This window comes from Podarcis erhardii, assembly GCF_964252035.2.
Source record: "Podarcis erhardii genome assembly, chromosome: 16".
NCBI classification, from domain to species: domain Eukaryota; kingdom Metazoa; phylum Chordata; class Lepidosauria; order Squamata; family Lacertidae; genus Podarcis; species Podarcis erhardii.
In genome coordinates, this window is record NC_138514.1 from 18,561,761 (window position 1) to 18,579,456 (window position 17,696).

The 17,696-nt window shown below is 46.3% G+C and overlaps 1 protein-coding gene across 5 annotated transcripts in view; it reads right to left on the reverse strand.

Annotated features, from left to right (window-relative positions):
* Positions 1 to 17,696, reverse strand: part of NECTIN1 (nectin cell adhesion molecule 1) — a 196,113-nt gene that overhangs the window by 27,071 nt on the left and 151,346 nt on the right. For all 5 annotated transcript variants that reach the window (XM_081843137.1, XM_081843134.1, XM_081843135.1 and 2 more), the window contains one exon: positions 2,094 to 2,241. In XM_081843137.1, coding sequence (XP_081699263.1) covers positions 2,094 to 2,241 — 148 coding nt within the window. The remainder of the gene's footprint in view (positions 1 to 2,093; positions 2,242 to 17,696) is intronic.

Consider the following 17,696-nt stretch of genomic DNA (forward strand, 5'->3'; position numbering starts at 1 on the left):
ATATGGAGGCCAATTGGCCAAAGTATTGGGAAATACTAGAAAAAGACGGAGATAATTGGAAATTGCAGAGTATGGAGAAAATGAAAGATAAAGTGCGAGATTGGCTACACTATGCTCAGATTAAGGAAGTTTTTAAACTTGACAAAAAGTTAGGGTTTCAGGTGGAAAAATCGAAGCTGGAAACGGAATTGTTAGAACCTAAGACTAAGGTACTTTCAAGAATGTATAACTTGCTGTTAAAATGGAACACACAAGATGAAACGGTAAAATCGGTTATGATAAAGTGGGCACAGGACATTGGGTACAATATCATGTTTGAGGACTGGGAAAGGTTGTGGACCACTGGGCTGAACTTCACTGCATGTAATGCTTTGAAAGAAAATGTTATGAAAATGATATACAGATGGTACATGACCCCAGTCAAACTTGCAAAAATATACCATTTGTCCGATAATAAATGTTGGAAATGTAAAGTAAGCGAAGGAACTTTCTTTCACCTCTGGTGGACCTGCCCTAGAGTGAAGGCTTTCTGGGAAATGATATATAATGAGCTGAAAAAGGTATTTAAGTATACCTTCCCTAAGAAACCAGAGGCCTTCCTCTTGGGTATTGTCGGCCAGAGGGTGTTAAAGAAGGACTGAATATTTTTTTTGTATGCAACAACGGCAGCAAGGATACTCATCGCTAAGCACTGGAAAACCCAAGATTTACCCACACTGGAAGAATGGCAGATGCAACTGATAGACTATATGGAACTGGCCGAGATGACCGGCAGAATCCGAGACCTGGGAGAAGAGACGGTTGAAGAGGACTGGAAGAAATTCAAGATTTACTTACAAAAATATCGTAAATTGTATGAATGTTAAGAAGGATGCTAGATCATAAATAATCTGGCACCACTAAGTTAGATGGTGTTATGAAGATAAGTGAGACTTAAGAAAAGATAAATTTTTGGATAATTATTAGATTACATTTAATTTTTTAGGATTTGAACAAAGGATATCTAAAATTAGAGAAAAAATATGGGAAAATTAGATAATAAGATTGGAAACAAGGCGATAAATTGCTAGAAAATTTTTTTTCTGTGTGAGGAATGCAGGAGCGGGAGATGTGAGGAAGTCCAAAGAAGTTAAGAAATTATGTTAAGATGCATGTTATATTGTTTTTTCTTTTGTATTGTATTCAAAAATTGTTAATAAATATTTATAAAAAAAACCAAAAAAACAAATTGAATACACACCCTTAGACATGCCCATATTTCACTGGATGCCAGGACTGGATCTCCCCCACTTCAGTTCTGAACAGAGGAGAGGAGCAAAGAGCTTCTCTCAAGGAGTGAGCACGGTGGTGGCTGATGTAGGTTTCCCCCACTTAGAATATTATTAAGCAATCCCAGAGTCTCCACAATGAAACTGGCTCCACGTACAGAGTGAGTGAAGGCTGATGTGCCATTGGTGCATAACTGGCATACAGGAATGGGCTCAAGTGGGGAGTGAGATGCATTTACAAAAATGGACAGGCCATGCATTGTCCTGGCACAATAACATTTTCCCTAGAAACCCTATTCATCTCCAGGGATGCTTTGAGAAGCTGCAGGCAAGGCAGAGGAGAGAGGGAGGTATGTTCAAATGCCCTCTGAAGAAAGAGTATTTTCTTTACCAGTACTAAGAAAATGGTCCCGTTAAAAGGGGAAGCAATGAGATGAAGGCTTGCAAGCCCAGGACAGGGACTTGCTAAAGCTATTTGCCTCTTAGAGTTGAAATTAAATGGGCAGAAAGGGTGGTCCAGAGAGTGCAAAAGTGAATCCTCTACATTAGATTTCCATTGGATGTATCTGATCTCAATGCATCCCATTGATGGGGGCCTCAGGTTGCTCTTGAGCTGTGTCATGGAAGATCAACACGACAGACAGCTCTTTCCTACTATTAGAGGTGCATAACATGGTTCCTCAATCCAGGGAATGCCCATGCAATAGCATCTTCCACAATTGGTGCCCTATCCTTTTATTGGCCCATGCAATCTCAAAGTTCATCCTCCTCCTTTTCCTTCTTGGGAGAACAGCTATGGGGTTGTGGTGGGCGTGTAGTACTCACAGATCATTGTCAGTGTCAGAGCGGCCCTTTTGCTGTCGCCTGTAGACAATGAAGACAGTCACAGCCACACTGATAATGAGGGCAGCAGCAGCAACAACGCCCAGGATTCCAAAAATGCCTCCTGGTATCCCTCGGGGCAATGGCTTATCTGTAATGAATAGGAAAAAGTAGTCTTAGGCACTAAGATCATATAAGCAACATTCTATCATTTCTCATTTGCAGAACTGTTCCAAGCCTGCAAAAAACAAAACAAAATGTGGAGTATTACCCTTACATCAACTCTGCATGGTAGGCCCTTATCACACCATTTACTCCCTTGTTGGGCAACAAAGGGAAGGATTGCAGCTCACTAGCAGAGCATCAGTTCTGCAAGCAGAAGATCCCCCCATCCAATCCCTGGTATCTCCAGGTAGCTCTGGGAACATCCCCTGCCTGAAACCCTGAAGAGCTGCTGCCGGTCAGTGCAGGTAGTACTAAGCTGGATGGTGTGGCTCGATATAAGGCAGCTTTGTCTGCTCCTATGACTCTTGTCTGATTGCATTTTAATTCTCATAGCAAAGTTGACTTCGATTAAATGGTATATAAATGCTGTGAGACATGTGAACAAATAAATAAAAAAGGGGGGGAGCAATATCTACGGGAGTGTTAATACTCCGAGCCCTTGCTTCCTATGCTCAGGTTGTATATATGCATAAATAAAGCCATATATCATAAAGATACCATCTGAGCTTCATTCCAAGGAATTTAAACCTAGGTAAGTGCAGGAACCTCTGGAGGCTCTCCCTGCTTAGAGATTGGCATGGTATACACAAACAAACAAACAAACAAACAAACAAACACACATATATGATGAATATTTTTAGGACCCACTTTATTTCTGTGATCATAAGTTGTTTTGAACTGTTTTAAATATTGTATTTTAATTGTTGTAGCCTGCCCCGGGACCTTAAAGTGGAGGGTGGGTAAACAACAACAACACATGTTCTAAATAAATAAATGATAAATAAATAAGAGCGCAAAGTGGCTTGGAATGGGTGGAGGCAGAAGTACCAACCCATTGTTTCACCCTGTGCAAATTACACCCCTCTCCCTACCTCTTTGCAGCAGAAAATCAGTATTGGCTGTGAGTCTCAGCCCAATACGTAACCTAGAAACTGACCCATACTGAGTCAGTTTATACCTGCTCAGGAAAGGTGCTTCTTTAGCTGGTTCCCCAGCAAGCAGATGTGCACCCCCCCAAACACAAATACCGCCTCTACCTTCCTGTGATCCCACCAGTTGTACATCTTCATCTCGCCAGGCTGTCATCTTTCCCGTGTTTGCTTGTCTTTGTTGAGTTGTTTTATTCTCCTGGCCCTGATATACTCTCACGTCTTTTTTAAAAAATAAAGCTGCCTGCCGGGTGATAAATGGATCCTGCCGGGCCTCCATCATGCAGCGACAGGTTCCTTCTGAGCTTCAGCGGTTACTGGTCTGTTGGGGAAATGCCTTGATGGTGAGGAAGAGTGGGCAGTGCCTTCTGTAGAAGGCGATGCAATGATGTTGGGAGGGACACGGGACCAAAAGCCCAGGACCCGCTGGTTCCAGGTTAGACTCCCATTCTTAGGCCAGTTTGCATGTGGATGTTCAGCAGCTGATGATGGCACCCTCAGGTGTAGTCTTTCATGTGTGAATGAGCCAAACGCAGCTAGAACTTTAGTGCCATCTCCCCTCCCCACTTTTATTTCAGCAGATCCTGTTCACCCATTCAGGCCAGCTCCACACAGACAACAGAATGAGGTGGTACATTGGAAATGGCACATTTTCATACTGGAAGTGGAGGTGGGTTATATTTTATGAGGAGGGAGGGAGGGGGAAAGGATAGGGAGGAAAGAGGAAAGGATAGGGAAAAGAAAAAGAAGAAAGGAAGGGATAGAGAAGGATGTAATTAGAAAACTCTGCCATCTAAGACTTTGGGAGACCAGAGTTCAAGTCCTCAGTTGGCCATGAAACTCATTGGGTAGTCTTGGGTCAGCCACTGCCTCTCAGCCTAACCAACCTCAGGTGATTGTGGGGATTAAAGGAGGAAGCAGAGAACCATATAAACCACTTTGAGCTCCTTTCAGAAATAGGTGGATTGGGACATAAACGCAATAAATAAGTGAAATGCATAAATAAATGCAATAAATAGAGCTAGCAAGGAAAAATGCTCTAGCCCAACCTTTCCTGTGTTTTCCTACTTTTCTACATTCAGAGAGTCTAAGCTTTATTTGTACAGGAGACATTCCATATTCTCTCTCTCTCTCTCTCTCTCTCTCTCTCTCTCTCTCTCTCTCTCTCACACACACACACACACACACACACATGACTGTCTAACATGTTGGACTCAACTTCATTTTGCTTTATGCTTACAGCAGGTGTGAGAAATCTGTGGCCCTCCTGATGCTGCTGAACTACAACTCCCATCAGCCCTAGCAAGCACGGTCAGTAACTAGGGATGAGGGGAGTTGTAGTTCAGCAACATTAGGAGAGACAAAGCTTCCCCACACCTGGAACAGAGCAAGCCTTGGCTGTAAATAATCCATGGTGTGTGTTGATAACCACACACACAGAGATAGATTGCAGTGAGTGACATTCGCTGTCCTCAAGCTTATAGTGAAGACATGAAAATGAAAACGACAAAACGAAAAGAGAGGAGGAGGAAGGAGAAAAATGGCAAACTCAATCACTCATCTTAAGTAACAGAGTTCTTGTAACAACCAGCTTAAGATTTCAAGGAGAAGAACAGAGAAATGTTGTTCGTTTCTCAGCTGAGACCATGGAGAGGCCTTGTTTCCCTTCTCTCTCTGTGTTATAGCCAGGTGACAATTGTTGTGTTATTTTCCGCTGCCTCTATCTTCCTTTCATTTTAAAATTTCCATTTCTCATTTCATTTCATTTCATTTCATTGTATTGTATTGTTTATTGGATGGCTTGGTTTAGCCGTTTTATATTCCTGTGCGCATCTTTGATAGTTGCATGGCAAGAGAAGTAGTATATTGGTTCTAGTCTGGACCGGAAAAGCAGAAAAGAAGCAGTGTGGAAGCAGGTTTCAACTGAGCGTTAGGAAAACCTTCCTAATGGCAAGAGCTGTTTGGAAGTGGGACAGATCTGCCCTGGTGGTAGTTGAGCCGACACCTGTCATGGGTGCCACCATCACATCGTGCATTGCAGAGCCATTTTGCATTCATTGGTGGGTTTGGCCAGATGATTTCTGGCTTACTCATTCCCACTCTATGATAAAAAAAAATCTTCTTATAAGGAACTCCATAAATAAATATGAAAACAAAAGTGCAAAATCCAGCACCCTCCAAATAATTTTTGGGGTGCTGCTGAAATTCTGGAGCAGCCCAAATTCCAGGAGCCTTTCTACCTAAATCGAAGTCACATTTGTATTTCCAATTGTTATTTGCTTATTTTTGGCATTTAAATGCTGCTTAATCATTAGCATATCTTAAACGGAGTACATAAATAAAGACCACACCAAGTCAAACAAACAAACAAACAAACAAACAAACAAACAAACAAACAACAACAGCCCTCAATTAAACTGAGTCCTGTTATTATCTAAAAATGCCTGCTGGAGCAAGAAAGTTGTTGTTCAGCAAAGAGGATGCCTGTACAATCTTAGCCCGGAGGCTTGGACCCACAACATGGAATGTGCAGCTTCTAGTCGCTAGGAGCTCTGCCTCTGAGCCAAGTAGGGGCACCAGTAATGACTCCCCCAAAATCTCAGTGGCTGGGCTCTGATATAAGGGACTAAGCAGTGCTTCTTTGCAATGTCAGATACAAAGATGACCTCAGCCTTCACATAGTGGCATTCAGTATCCCTCTTATCCTGTCCTGTCCAAAAAGATTTCACACAGTCCTGAACAGCTCTCTTCCTTGCAGATCGTTTGAGAGGGCTCACCCTGTAAAATCAGCCAGAGAAGACTCAATGAAAAAGGAACAGACGTCTCAGTCAACGCCCTCCCCGCCATGGAGCTGGAAGGCCCCAATCCAAGTTAGGTGGTGGTGGGGATACAGAGACTGGGGTTGACCTCAGAGTGTGAAAATGACCTTCACATTCAAAGGCAGGGGATTCGGAGGGGGGGTTGGAACCGGGGTGGGTGGGGAGGCTGCGTTGGGTGGGTGGGAGCTTGATGGGAAAGGGCTTTGAAACATATGATAAAAGGATTTAATTTGCTCTACCTTCCAAGCTAATTAAAGTTGAAAACCAGCTAATTGGTACTTTGTACTTCCAGCTCCAGTGGTGATGAAAGGGAAAGATAATTGCAGGAGAGGAGGGGGAAAATTAAAATGGGGGGGGGAGGGCAAAATGATCTGATCACCTGCAAATAATGGAAGGGTGAGGGAGGAGAATAGAATACGTAGCTTGTAACAAAGCACATCCAAGCCTGATGTCTTAAGGGATGTGTGTGTGTGTGGAGAAACACTACAGAGATTATCCTCCTCCTAACATCTGCTGACATAAAACAGGCATGTGAGCGTTACATTATGTGAAACAGAATTTTGTGACACGCCAGTGTGAGCAAGCCAAAGAAGCGAGCTGCTTTCATGAGGTCTGACAGCGCGGCCCATCAAACGGGATCTTTCCTGCCTTCCGTGAAGGAAGCAAATCTTCACAATCAAGTCGAAAGGTCCCCGTGCTAGATTTTGCTGCCGTAAATGCGACAGCCTTGTTCCCACTTGTGACCGTTGCGTGGATGAAGACATTTATGGAAATGCTGCCAAACATTTGAGATTTTCTGTTCCATTCCTAAAGGTACAGGAGCTGCACTGTCTTAATTTCAGCTGATGGCCCAAACCTGGGGAATTGTTTTTGGACTCCAACTCCCATCAGCTCCAGCTTATGTGGTCAGGGATGATAGGATTTGTAGTCCAGCAACACCTGGAGGTCCACAGGTCCTCCACCCTTGCTCAACCCCATGGATGGGGAACTTCTGCGTTTCTAGATGTTGCTGGAATACATCTCCCTGATGGATCTCTCCACTGGCTGGTCCTGATGAGAGCTGGAGTTCAGCAGCATCACATGTGCCACAGGTTCCCCTTCCCAGTCTCTGGTCCCTGTGCCAACAATATCACTGTAGGTATTATTAGGAGGCAGCAAATGAAGGGATACAGTGATAAAATTGCTGTTAAAACAAACCACTTCCACAGCAGTTCATTGTAAATTATTTGGGGAGAAACTCTTGTTGAGTAAGAACACAAGAGTGTGCTGGATCAGGCCAATGGCCCATCTTGTCAAGTATCCTGTTCTCAGTGGCTGACCAGATGCCTGTGGGAAGTCCTTGAGCAGGACTTGAGTACAGAAGCCCTTTCCTTTTCTGCGGTTTCCAGTAACTGACATTCAGAAGCATTACTGCCTCCAACTGATTGAGCAATGGACTCCCTTAGTTTATACCCAGAACCAGGTGCTAATCTATCAACTTCATATATATATATATAATTTTTATTAAATTTTCTGTTTTACAATTTAAAATACTCCTTTTACATCCTTAAGATATCAATGACTTTCCTTCTTCTCTTCCCATGGTTCATTTTACATATCATAAATCCCTGCATATTTTACAGAAACTATACCGTTCAGTATTCCATTACTGCATCCATCAAAACTTGTTTACGCAGTTGAATTTATCTTAATGTTGCCAGCATTTTCAGCTGTACACAATTATTTCCCATATATCCAATAAACGTTTTCCAATCTTCTTTAAACGTATGTTCTTCTTGTTCTCTTATTCTAGATGTTAGGTCTGCGAGTTGTGCATATTCTGTCAACTCAAGTTGCCATTCTTCTTTAGTTGGGACATCTCGCTTTACTGGCCGAGGGAGCCAGCATACAGCTTCTGGGTCATGTGGCCAGCATGACCAAACTGCTTCTGGTGAACCAGAGCAGCACACAGAAACGCCATTTACCTTCCCGCCGGAGCGGTACCTATTTATCTACTTGCACTTTGACGTGCTTTCAAACTGCTAGGTTGGCAGGAGCTGGGACCGAGCAACAGGAGCTCACCCTGTCACAGGGATTCAAACTGCTGACCTTCTGATTGGCAAGTCCTAGGATCTGTGGTTTAACCCACAGCACCACCTGCGTCCCTAGTGGCATACATAAATAACCTTTTTTTGACACCTGGGAATTTCAGTCTGAATTATCCACAACAGAAGGGACTCTGGTCTATCGACTTCTTGGTCATGTGGATCTTAGAAGTGTGGCAAGGGGAGAAAATCTCCTTTCCGCATCTCTTTGCATACCTTTAGGTATACCTCTCCCCCTGTGTCCTACACCCAGCCTTCTCTGCCCTCCATTAAACTGCATGAGCCTGGGTGTCACCAAGATGAATTGGAGCTGCTGGCAGTTATCGTAGTGCAAGGCCGATCTTCTCCCTTCTCCTTCCCCCTCCCGTCCCCGTCCTCTACCTCCCCTGGCTGTGTGTCACTCTCTTTCTCTCCTAAACTACATTATCCCGTAAATAATATTTCTGCTTCGAGACAGCTCACTTAACTGCCAGGCCTAAGCAGACAGCCGGAGTGATGCGATATGATCCCTTTGACTACATTAGAGATTGTGGCAGGGAAGGAGATGGCAACAAACTGGGGGGTGGGTGGGGGAACGATAGCTTTGGCTGGGGGGATTTTTCCCTGTGATGGATCGGCCCCTAATGGCCCTCCTGATAGCAGGTAGCAAGGGGAGGGGGATGCCATCAGCTCCCCTGGAAAGGCTGTAAATCTAATCAGGCACTTTGATTGGAAAGGTCTTGACGGAAGGGGAATGGGATACAGAAATCAATGTGAACTTTTGCTGCAAGCCGGAGTGAGGGATGCATGTTGGCAAAAGTGGAGAGAGGAACACATGGATGAGAAGGAAGATGGAGAGATGAGAAGGAGAAGGAAGGATTAGGGCTGCCATATTTCCAAAAGTGAAAACCCAGGCACAAATGTTGTTGAGCGTTGGGTTTTTTTTTAGTTTTACCCAAAGTTGTTGGGCTCCCCCCCCCAAAAAAAAACTAAAAAAGGAAGATGTTTTAAAGCTTTTTTTAGAAAGAAATTCGCCAAAATCTACACTTTCTACATGAGTTGCCATATGTCCAGATTTCCCCAGACATTTCAATGATTTCCGCCTGGACACTGTTTCCAACAACTGAATTCCCATTTGTCTGGGAAATTCCAGACGTATGACAGCCCTACCTTAGATGGCTGTTTGGACACAAACAGTAAAGCAAGTTCCTGTTTTAATATCTTGAACCTGCCTTTCCAAATTTCTCTAGGCAGCATACAACACAGCATTAGGGATGGAGGTCCACCAAATGTTGTGGTCCACCAAATGTTGTTGAACTTCAGCTCGCATCATGCCTGACCCCAGCACTGGTTGGGGCCAATGGGAGTTGGAGTCCAGCAACTTCTGGGGGAGCACAGATTCCACAACCCTGTTGGAGCAGGTCAGCCTTTTTGTCTCTCTTTCCTAAGGTTGTCTACTCTGACAGGCAGGTCTGTTTCCCAAACCCTTCCTAACTGGAAATGCCAAGGATCTAAATGATCATGCCTCACCACTGGCCATGCTGGTTGGAGCTGATGGGAGCTGGAGTCCAACAATGTCTCGAGGGTGGTGGGTTCCCCATCCCATTAATAATAATAATAATAATAATAATAATAATAATAATAATAATAATAATAATAATTTGTTTATACCCTGCCCAAAAGCTTCCCTAAACAGGGCTGCCTTCTTCTAAAAGTTTAGTAGTTATTTTTCTCTTTGACATCTGGTGGGAGGGCGTTCCACAGGGCAGTTGCCACTACCGAGAAGGCCCTCTGCCTGGTTCCCTGTAACTTGGCTTCTCGCAGCGAGGAAACCATCAGAAGGCCCTCGGCACTGGACCTCAGTGTTGGGGCAGAATGATGGAGGTGGAGACGGTCCTTCAGGTATACTGGACCGAGGCCGTTTAGGGCTTTAAAGGTCAGCACCAACACTTTGAATTGTGCTCGGAAACAGACTGGGAGCCAGTGTAGGTCTTTCAAGACTGGTGTTATATGGTCTCGTCGGCAGTTCCCAGTCACCAGTCTAGCTGCCACATTCTGGATTAGTTGTAGTTTCCGGGTCACCTTCAAAGGTAGCCCCACATAGAGCGCATTGCAGTAGTCCAAGTGAGAGATAACTAGAGCATGCACCACTCTGGCGAGACAGTCCGCGGGCAGGTAGGGTCTCAGCCTGCGTACCAGGTGGAGTTGATAAACAGCTGCCCTGGACACAGAATTGACCTGCGCCTCCATGGACAGCTGTGAGTCCAGAATGACTCCCAGGCTGCGCACCTGGTCCTTTAGCGGCATAGTTACCCCATTCAGGACCAGGGAGTCCTCCACACCCGCCCATCTCCTGTCCCCCCAAAACAGTACTTCTGTCTTGTCAGGATTCAACCTCAATCTGTTAGCCGCCATCCATCCTCCAACCGCCTCCAGACACTCACATAGGACCTTCACCGCCTTCACTGGTTCCGATTTGAAAGAGAGGTAGAGTTGCGTGACAAGTCCCCTCCCCCAAGAGAAATGAAGACACTGGACACATTATGTAAGGTTAATGGGCATAAAAAGGCCACAACTTTATTGATTACAGAATTGGAAGGTATTGGCCTTAGGCACTGGCTCCTATCGACTACCCGGCATGGAAACCGGGAAGGGTTGTCCACGAGCCGTGTGAGTCCTGTTGAAGTACGCCAACTAGGATCACACGGGTGTCACCGCTTGGGGGCGTGCTGGGGGCCCTGACCTCCCTAGGCTTCGGACAAGGCAACGCCCCCCGGAGTCCTCTACCGGACTACCCTGTCCATTGGGGAAGGTGATGGCGCTTCCTTCCCCCCATTCATTTGCATAACAATTGACCCCTGCCAATGCCTAACCGCCACTCGAGCCTTTTTGATCCAATTCCTCTGGCTGTGCAGTGAAGTGAGCAGTGACCGCTCGGCAAAACCGCTTGGCCGGGAAAGGTGGAAGAGGGCAGTCCCCGGGCGTGCCTGGCCTTAAATGGGCTAGGCTACGCCTCCCCTGCCCGCCGATTGGCGGGTGGGGTGGAAGGCACGCCCGAGGATTCCCTCTTCACGCGGGGGCAAGGTCCCGCCCCCGCGTGAGTGGGAGGAGGGTTCTGTCCGCAACCCCTTCTCCTCCTAAGTCGGAAATGGCTTTGTGCAAATGGCTCTTTTACCTCCCTGGGTTCAATGTTCAAACCAGGGGGTGAGGGGAGATGGGTGGGTGTCACCCTTAGCATGCTTGGGTGCTTTGTTTTTGAAGCGCATGCATATTTCCAAATATACAGGTAAAGCAGATGGGAAGCAAGCCCACAGGGACACAGGAAGTCAAAACCATAGCCCTAAAGCAGCAGCAAAAAACAAAAACAAAAAACAAAACAGAAACCATCCACATCCTTTCACAGTTCCTGTCAAACCCCCCCCCCCCCGACTGCTCCTTAACAATCTATTTAGCCAAACTGGAGTCGCTTCAGAGGAGAATAACAGAGATGGCCAAAGGTGTGGAACACAAGTCCTCTGAGTAAAGATAAAGGGGGTAAAGGACTCCTGGATTGTGAAGTCCAGTCAAAGGTGACTATGGGGTTGTGGCGCTCATCTCTCTTTCAGGCCGAGGAAGCCGACATTTGTCCACAGGCAGCTTTCTGGGTCATGTGGCCATCATGAATAAACTGCTTCTGGCGCAACGAGACACTGTGATGCGTGCCAGAGAGCATGGAAATGCCGTTTAAAGGTTGAGGGCACCGGGAATATATTTAGCTTGGGGGAAGACTGAGTATGTGATAGGATTCTTTAAATACTGAGATATAAAAGTGGGCATACTGTAGCTCTTGGCTGACCCAGAAGCCTGGAGTATATCTTCAGATACAGGACAGCAGATTTCATGTCAACATTAGGAGACATTTCTTAAGAATAAGAGATCCAGACAGTGGAACCAACTACATGGAAGGTTGATGGAGCTCTCGCTGCCAGCCAAGGCTTGGGCAGCCATTTCTGGAGGATGCTGTAGCTCAGGATTTCCTCCATGAAGCAGCAAGTTGGACTAGATGTCATTGATGGTCCCCTCCAGGTCTCTGAATCTAACTCCAAAGTGCCAAACTCTCTCACATCCTTTGTCATGTTATTAAAAATATAGCCTCCTCTCCTTTCAGTTTGAAGTCCAACCCTTCGGCCGAAAGGTTGGCGCAGCAGAAGTGTACTGGGCGCCATTTTTACTCACAGTAACACCCCTAATTGTTTCTGAAAGGCAGCAGCCTGATTTCTTCCGGAGGATCATTCCACGGGTTAGGAACCATTACCGAAAAGACCCTGCTCTGCACCTCCATGGTACAGTCAACAGAGCCTCCCTATCAGATTGCAATAAATCTGGGTGATTTGGTATGGGAGATGGTAGTCTCTCAGATGGTGTGCTTCTCAGCTGTTTAGGGCCTTATAAGTCAAGATCAACATAGGGACATTATACAGAGTCAGATCGTTGGTCTATCTAGCTCAGTAACAGTGGTATCTCGGGTTAAGAACTTAATTGGTTCTGGAGGTCCGTTCTTAACCTGAAACTGTTCTTAACCTGAGGTATCACTCTAACCTGAGGTATCACTTTAGCTAATGGGGCCTCCTGCTGCCGCTGTGCCGCCGGCGCATGATTTCTGTTCTCATCCTGAAGCAAAGTTCTTAACCCGAGGTACTACTTCTGGGTTAGCGGAGTCTGTAACCTGAAGTGTCTGTAACCCGAGGTAAAGGTAAAGGGGGCCCTGACCATTAGGTCCAGTCGTGGCCGACTCTGGGGTTGCGGTGCTCATCTCGCTTTTATTGGCCGAGGGAGCCAGCGTGCAGCTTCCGGGTCATGTGGCCAGCATGACTAAGCCGCTTCTGGCGAACCAGAGCAGCGTACGGAAATGCCGTTTACCTTCCTGCCGGAGTGGTACCTATTTATCCACTTGCACTTTGACGTGCTTTCGAACTGCTAGGTTGGCAGGAGCAGGGACCGAGCAACGGGAGCTCACCCCGTCGTGGGGATTCAAACTGCCGACCTTCTGATCGGCAAGTCCTAGGCTCTGTGGTTTAACCCACAGCACCACCCGCGTCCCACTATACAAACAAACAAACAAACAAACAAACAAACAAACAAACAAACAAACAACAACACACTGGCTGGCAGCAGCTCTCCAGGGTTTTAGCTGGGTTCTCTCCAATTCCTACCTTGAGATGCTCTGGCACTGAGCCTAGGCCCCATCCCCAGGACCACCCTGCAGTTCCCTGCCTTCCAACATCTGCCACCCGAGGCAGCTGCCTCACCCAGCCTAACAGTAGCTCTGTCGCTGTCATCAAATGATCCCAAGTTGGAAGTGTTAGAAGAAAGGGAGAGGGTGAAAACAACAGCCTCTCCTCTCTGTCTTCTTTCTCCATGCCACACACTGTTTTATAAACCTCGGTCACATCCCTCTCCACCCCACTTAGTGGATTTGTGTTTTCAAACTTAGAAGCTGCAGATTTGTTAGCCTTTTTCCTTCTTATGTGCTGTTTGTGAGTTCCTGGAACATGACACCCCACCCCCCACCCCGCAACACACACGCACAGTTCCATGTATCTGTCCTCAGAAATCACCGTGGAATATAATCTGTGGCTTATTTAACCCAGTAGCTTGCAGAGACTTTAACAGATCACGTAGTCATTGCACAGAAGCCGTCAGAATGGATGAGTTGTCATGTCAGGGTGGAGCATTCTCTCCCCTTCTCTGTCCCCCCCGCCCCCGCTTCTGCCGTAGCCTGCTAGCTATTAAATTCTCCTGTAGAAAGGCTGCTGCAGGGTTGATGTTTCCATTTGCAGTGACAGAGATCTGGATCAGATTTACTGTCCTGTCCAATAAAACAGCAATGGAAGCATCATTCCTGGTGCGGTAGAAGACAGACAGAGTTATTCAAGTGCCGGGTACCCAGGGGGTGAATGAGAAAGAGTTCTTAACATTGAAGACGAAAGATACGGAGGAATTGAAGGCGGCCAGTTTCAAAGGAAGAAAACGAGCTTTTCTTTAAAAAATAAATAAAATAAAATGCTATTATTATTTGCAAAAACACAATTGCGAGAGGGTCAAACAAAAGCAAGATCCTACACATGCTTACTTGGAAACAGTATTGTGTTCCTGTTTGCCTATGCACATTGCACCACTGATTTATATAGAGCCCTGCAGAGTTACACCCAGGTGACATGGATAAGGCTTCCCCACCTCCCTCAGGGTGCTTACAATATAAAACAGACAGTGGTGAGACAGAAGGAGAGAGAGAGAGAGAGAGAGAGAGAAGTTGGGTACATGACCTCACATGTATCTAAATCAAGAGTGGGGAGCAATTTTCAACCCAAGGGCCACATTCTCTCCTGGGCAACCTTCCAGGGGCCACCTGCCCATGGTGGGTGGGACCAGTAGCAAAAGTGGGCAAAACAATAGGTGTCATTTCCTCCTCCTCTTACAGGAGGCTACTTTTAAGGTGGGGCGTGGGTGGCGCTGTGGGTTAAACCACTGAGCCTAGGACTTTACGATCAGGAGGTCGGCAGTTCGAATCCCCGCAATGGGGTGAGCTCCCGTTGCTTGGTCCCTGCTCCTGCCAACCTGGCAGTTCAAAAGCACATCAAGGTGCAAGTAGATAAATAAGTACCGCTCTGGCGGGAAGGTAAATGGCGTTTCCGTGCGCTGCTCTGGTTCGCCAGAAGCAGCTTAGTCATGCTGGCCACATGACCCGGAAGCTGTACGCTGGCTCCCTCGGCCAATAAAGCGAGATGAGCGCCGCAACCCCAGAGTCAGTCACGACTGGACCTAATGGTCAGGGGTCCCTTTACCTTTACTTTTAAGGCACACTCGGATACCCTTTCTCTGTTCTTCATCCAGAAAAGCAAAAGGCATCATCAGTACGCAAGTGCACATTCCAGTCCAGCCCACCACCATGAGGAGGTCATGAAGCAGGGCTAGTCAGGGCTGTGGCCTGGGGAGAGGGAGTGCAGTTGGGAAGAGTCCCAAGGATCAGGGGATGCAACTTGAAGGCCCACCTTTGGCTCCTGACCTGAGGTTCACACCACTGACTTAAAGCTTGGTTACTGTTGGGACTGACGATTTGAGGAGTAAGCCAAAGACCATGCAGGAGAGGTGGATTCTGGAGACAAATATGAAGGATGGGAGAGAAATGAGATCAGCGCTGGGTTCACAGATGAAGTCAGCAAATGTAGGTTCCTCCCTGTCCACCCCATAAATAATTGGCGGAATGGCCCAAGGGAGACTCCATAGGAACCAACTCCTATGGCAGGCATAGGCAAACTCCGGCCCTCCAGATGGTTGGGACTACAATTTCCATCATCCCTGACCACTGGTTCTGTTAGCTAGGGATGATGGGAATTGTAGTCCCAAACATCTGGCGGGCCAGAGTTTGCCTATGCCTGTCCTAGAGGCTGAGGTCCCAATAAAATATTTGAGGGGGCTGCCCGTCCCAAAGTTGATGAGCATTGCCATTCAAATGGTGTGTGTGTACCATATCATGTGATCTATTATACCTGCCTCCCATATTTTATTCAAGTTGACACCCCTGGGACTCTCTCCTAGCAGCTCAGCCACCCCAGAACCCCTTTCCCCCCCTGTCAGCAAGAGGAAATTTGGCAACCCCTGGGTTACAGGCACCCAGAACTTGCCCATGGTTACTAAGGGGAATGGATTTATTTCATTGTTGATTAGGGGCATTTATAGAATCGAACATGTCCTCTGGGCAGTTTGCAGTTGTTTGTTTGTTTGTTTGTTTAATAATAAATTGTTAGAATTATACACTGCCCTCCATCCAAAGATCACAGGGCGGTTTACAATATAACCAATAATCAATAATAATAAAAAAACACATGTAACAGCTAATATCTCTACACAAACTGCTTCACCACAAAATGAATGTAGAACTGAAACCATGTGCTCCAAGGAAAAAAAGCACTAAAACTCAAAAGTTTGTTTAAAAATTATGTGTGTGTGAATGTACAGCTGATGTTGTAATGCGCACCTCTGCCCTGCACCACCCTCACTGCAACCAAGCAAGCAGTGCACATATTATCCCCATTTAATGTATGGGGAATGAAGGCTGAGAGATAGAGACACACATCCATTTCACTTTCAGACACCCCCCCTTTTTTAAAACACCTCTGCCGGGTTGGTGGTCCATAAAATACGGACTGGAATTCCAGATTGAGATTGTGACCCTGCCGCGCAAATGCCCATCAGTGTGCTAAGGTATCTTTGATCACAGCAGGCTCCCTTTCACCTCCCTTCTCCTGCAGGTGAGGCAGAGGAGCCATCAGCCATTAAACAGTCACTGGATATGGGGGGAAATAATCTCTTATGGAATGCAGCTTGACCCCCTGCGACCCTTTGCTGCAATTTCTCTTTGAGTGCATTCCAGGTAGCAGGCAGAAGCAGAAGTAGGAAAAATAGAAAGTGGATTTTGGTGCTGAGAAATCACAGCGGGAGTAGAGGATTAACTCAGTCACTCCTGGAATAAATTTAATCTGGAGTACTAGCGAGGGGAGGGGGGGGAATGAAATCAGGCTTGGTGAAACAGCTCCCATTGCTTCATCCGCTCTTAAATTGGGTGTAAAATGCTTAGTCCAGCTATGTTTGGTAAAGGGGTTAAAGGAGAGGCTCTTCTTGTCTGCCCATAGGGGCTTCTTTGACATCTGTCTGGCAAGCCATTGGTCCAAGGACATATCATGAACAGCTGATGCAGTCTACACCTTGTTGCTAAGGTTGCCATTTTTTTCTGGCTCTGCACCTCCGTTTTTAACAGCTGCCTGCCATACAGAAATTAACCAAGTGACCTTTTCTTCATGGCCTCATCGCTCTGTCAAGAAAAGCCCCCCCCCCCCATTAAATTTCCGACTGTCAGAGGAACAATGGAAGAGGCCTTATATTACCCACACTGACCGACAGTTGCTTTCTGGGGTTTCAGTTAGGGGCTTTACCCACCCTAATCTCATACCCTCCAACATCCTGAAAGCAAAAACCAGGACGCCATCTTCCCAGACATTTTCTTCTCTTTTTTCTCTCTTGCAACAGAATGGCAGCCATTTTGATCACTGTGATCTGGTGCAATTTTGTGCTGCGATCTCGCCCTGAAAAAGCACCCCCCCACACACACAGGGAGAAGTCATGGTGCAAAATAATGCCAGATCCCAGTGGCCAAAATGGCTGCCGTTGTCTAGTGAGGAAAAAATGGGATGTCCCGATTTTTCCAGGACACTTGCGATGTATGCCACCTGGAGAATCTGTGGGTTGAACTTGAGAGCTTCTGTGTGCAAAGCAGATATAATAATAATAATAATAATAATAATAATAATAATAATAATAATAATTTTATTATTTATACCCCGCCCATACATCTGCCTGGATTGCCCCAGCCACTGAGCTACAGTCTGGATGCAGTAAACCAGGCCAGTAGAAAGAGGGGGCTCTCCACTCATGGCCAGTTCTCCTTTTCCAGGTTTTTCTCACATGAGTGTTAGTGCTGCTATCCCTACCCATAATTCTCCTTAGAGCAGGGAAATTTGTCTTTCACCATTT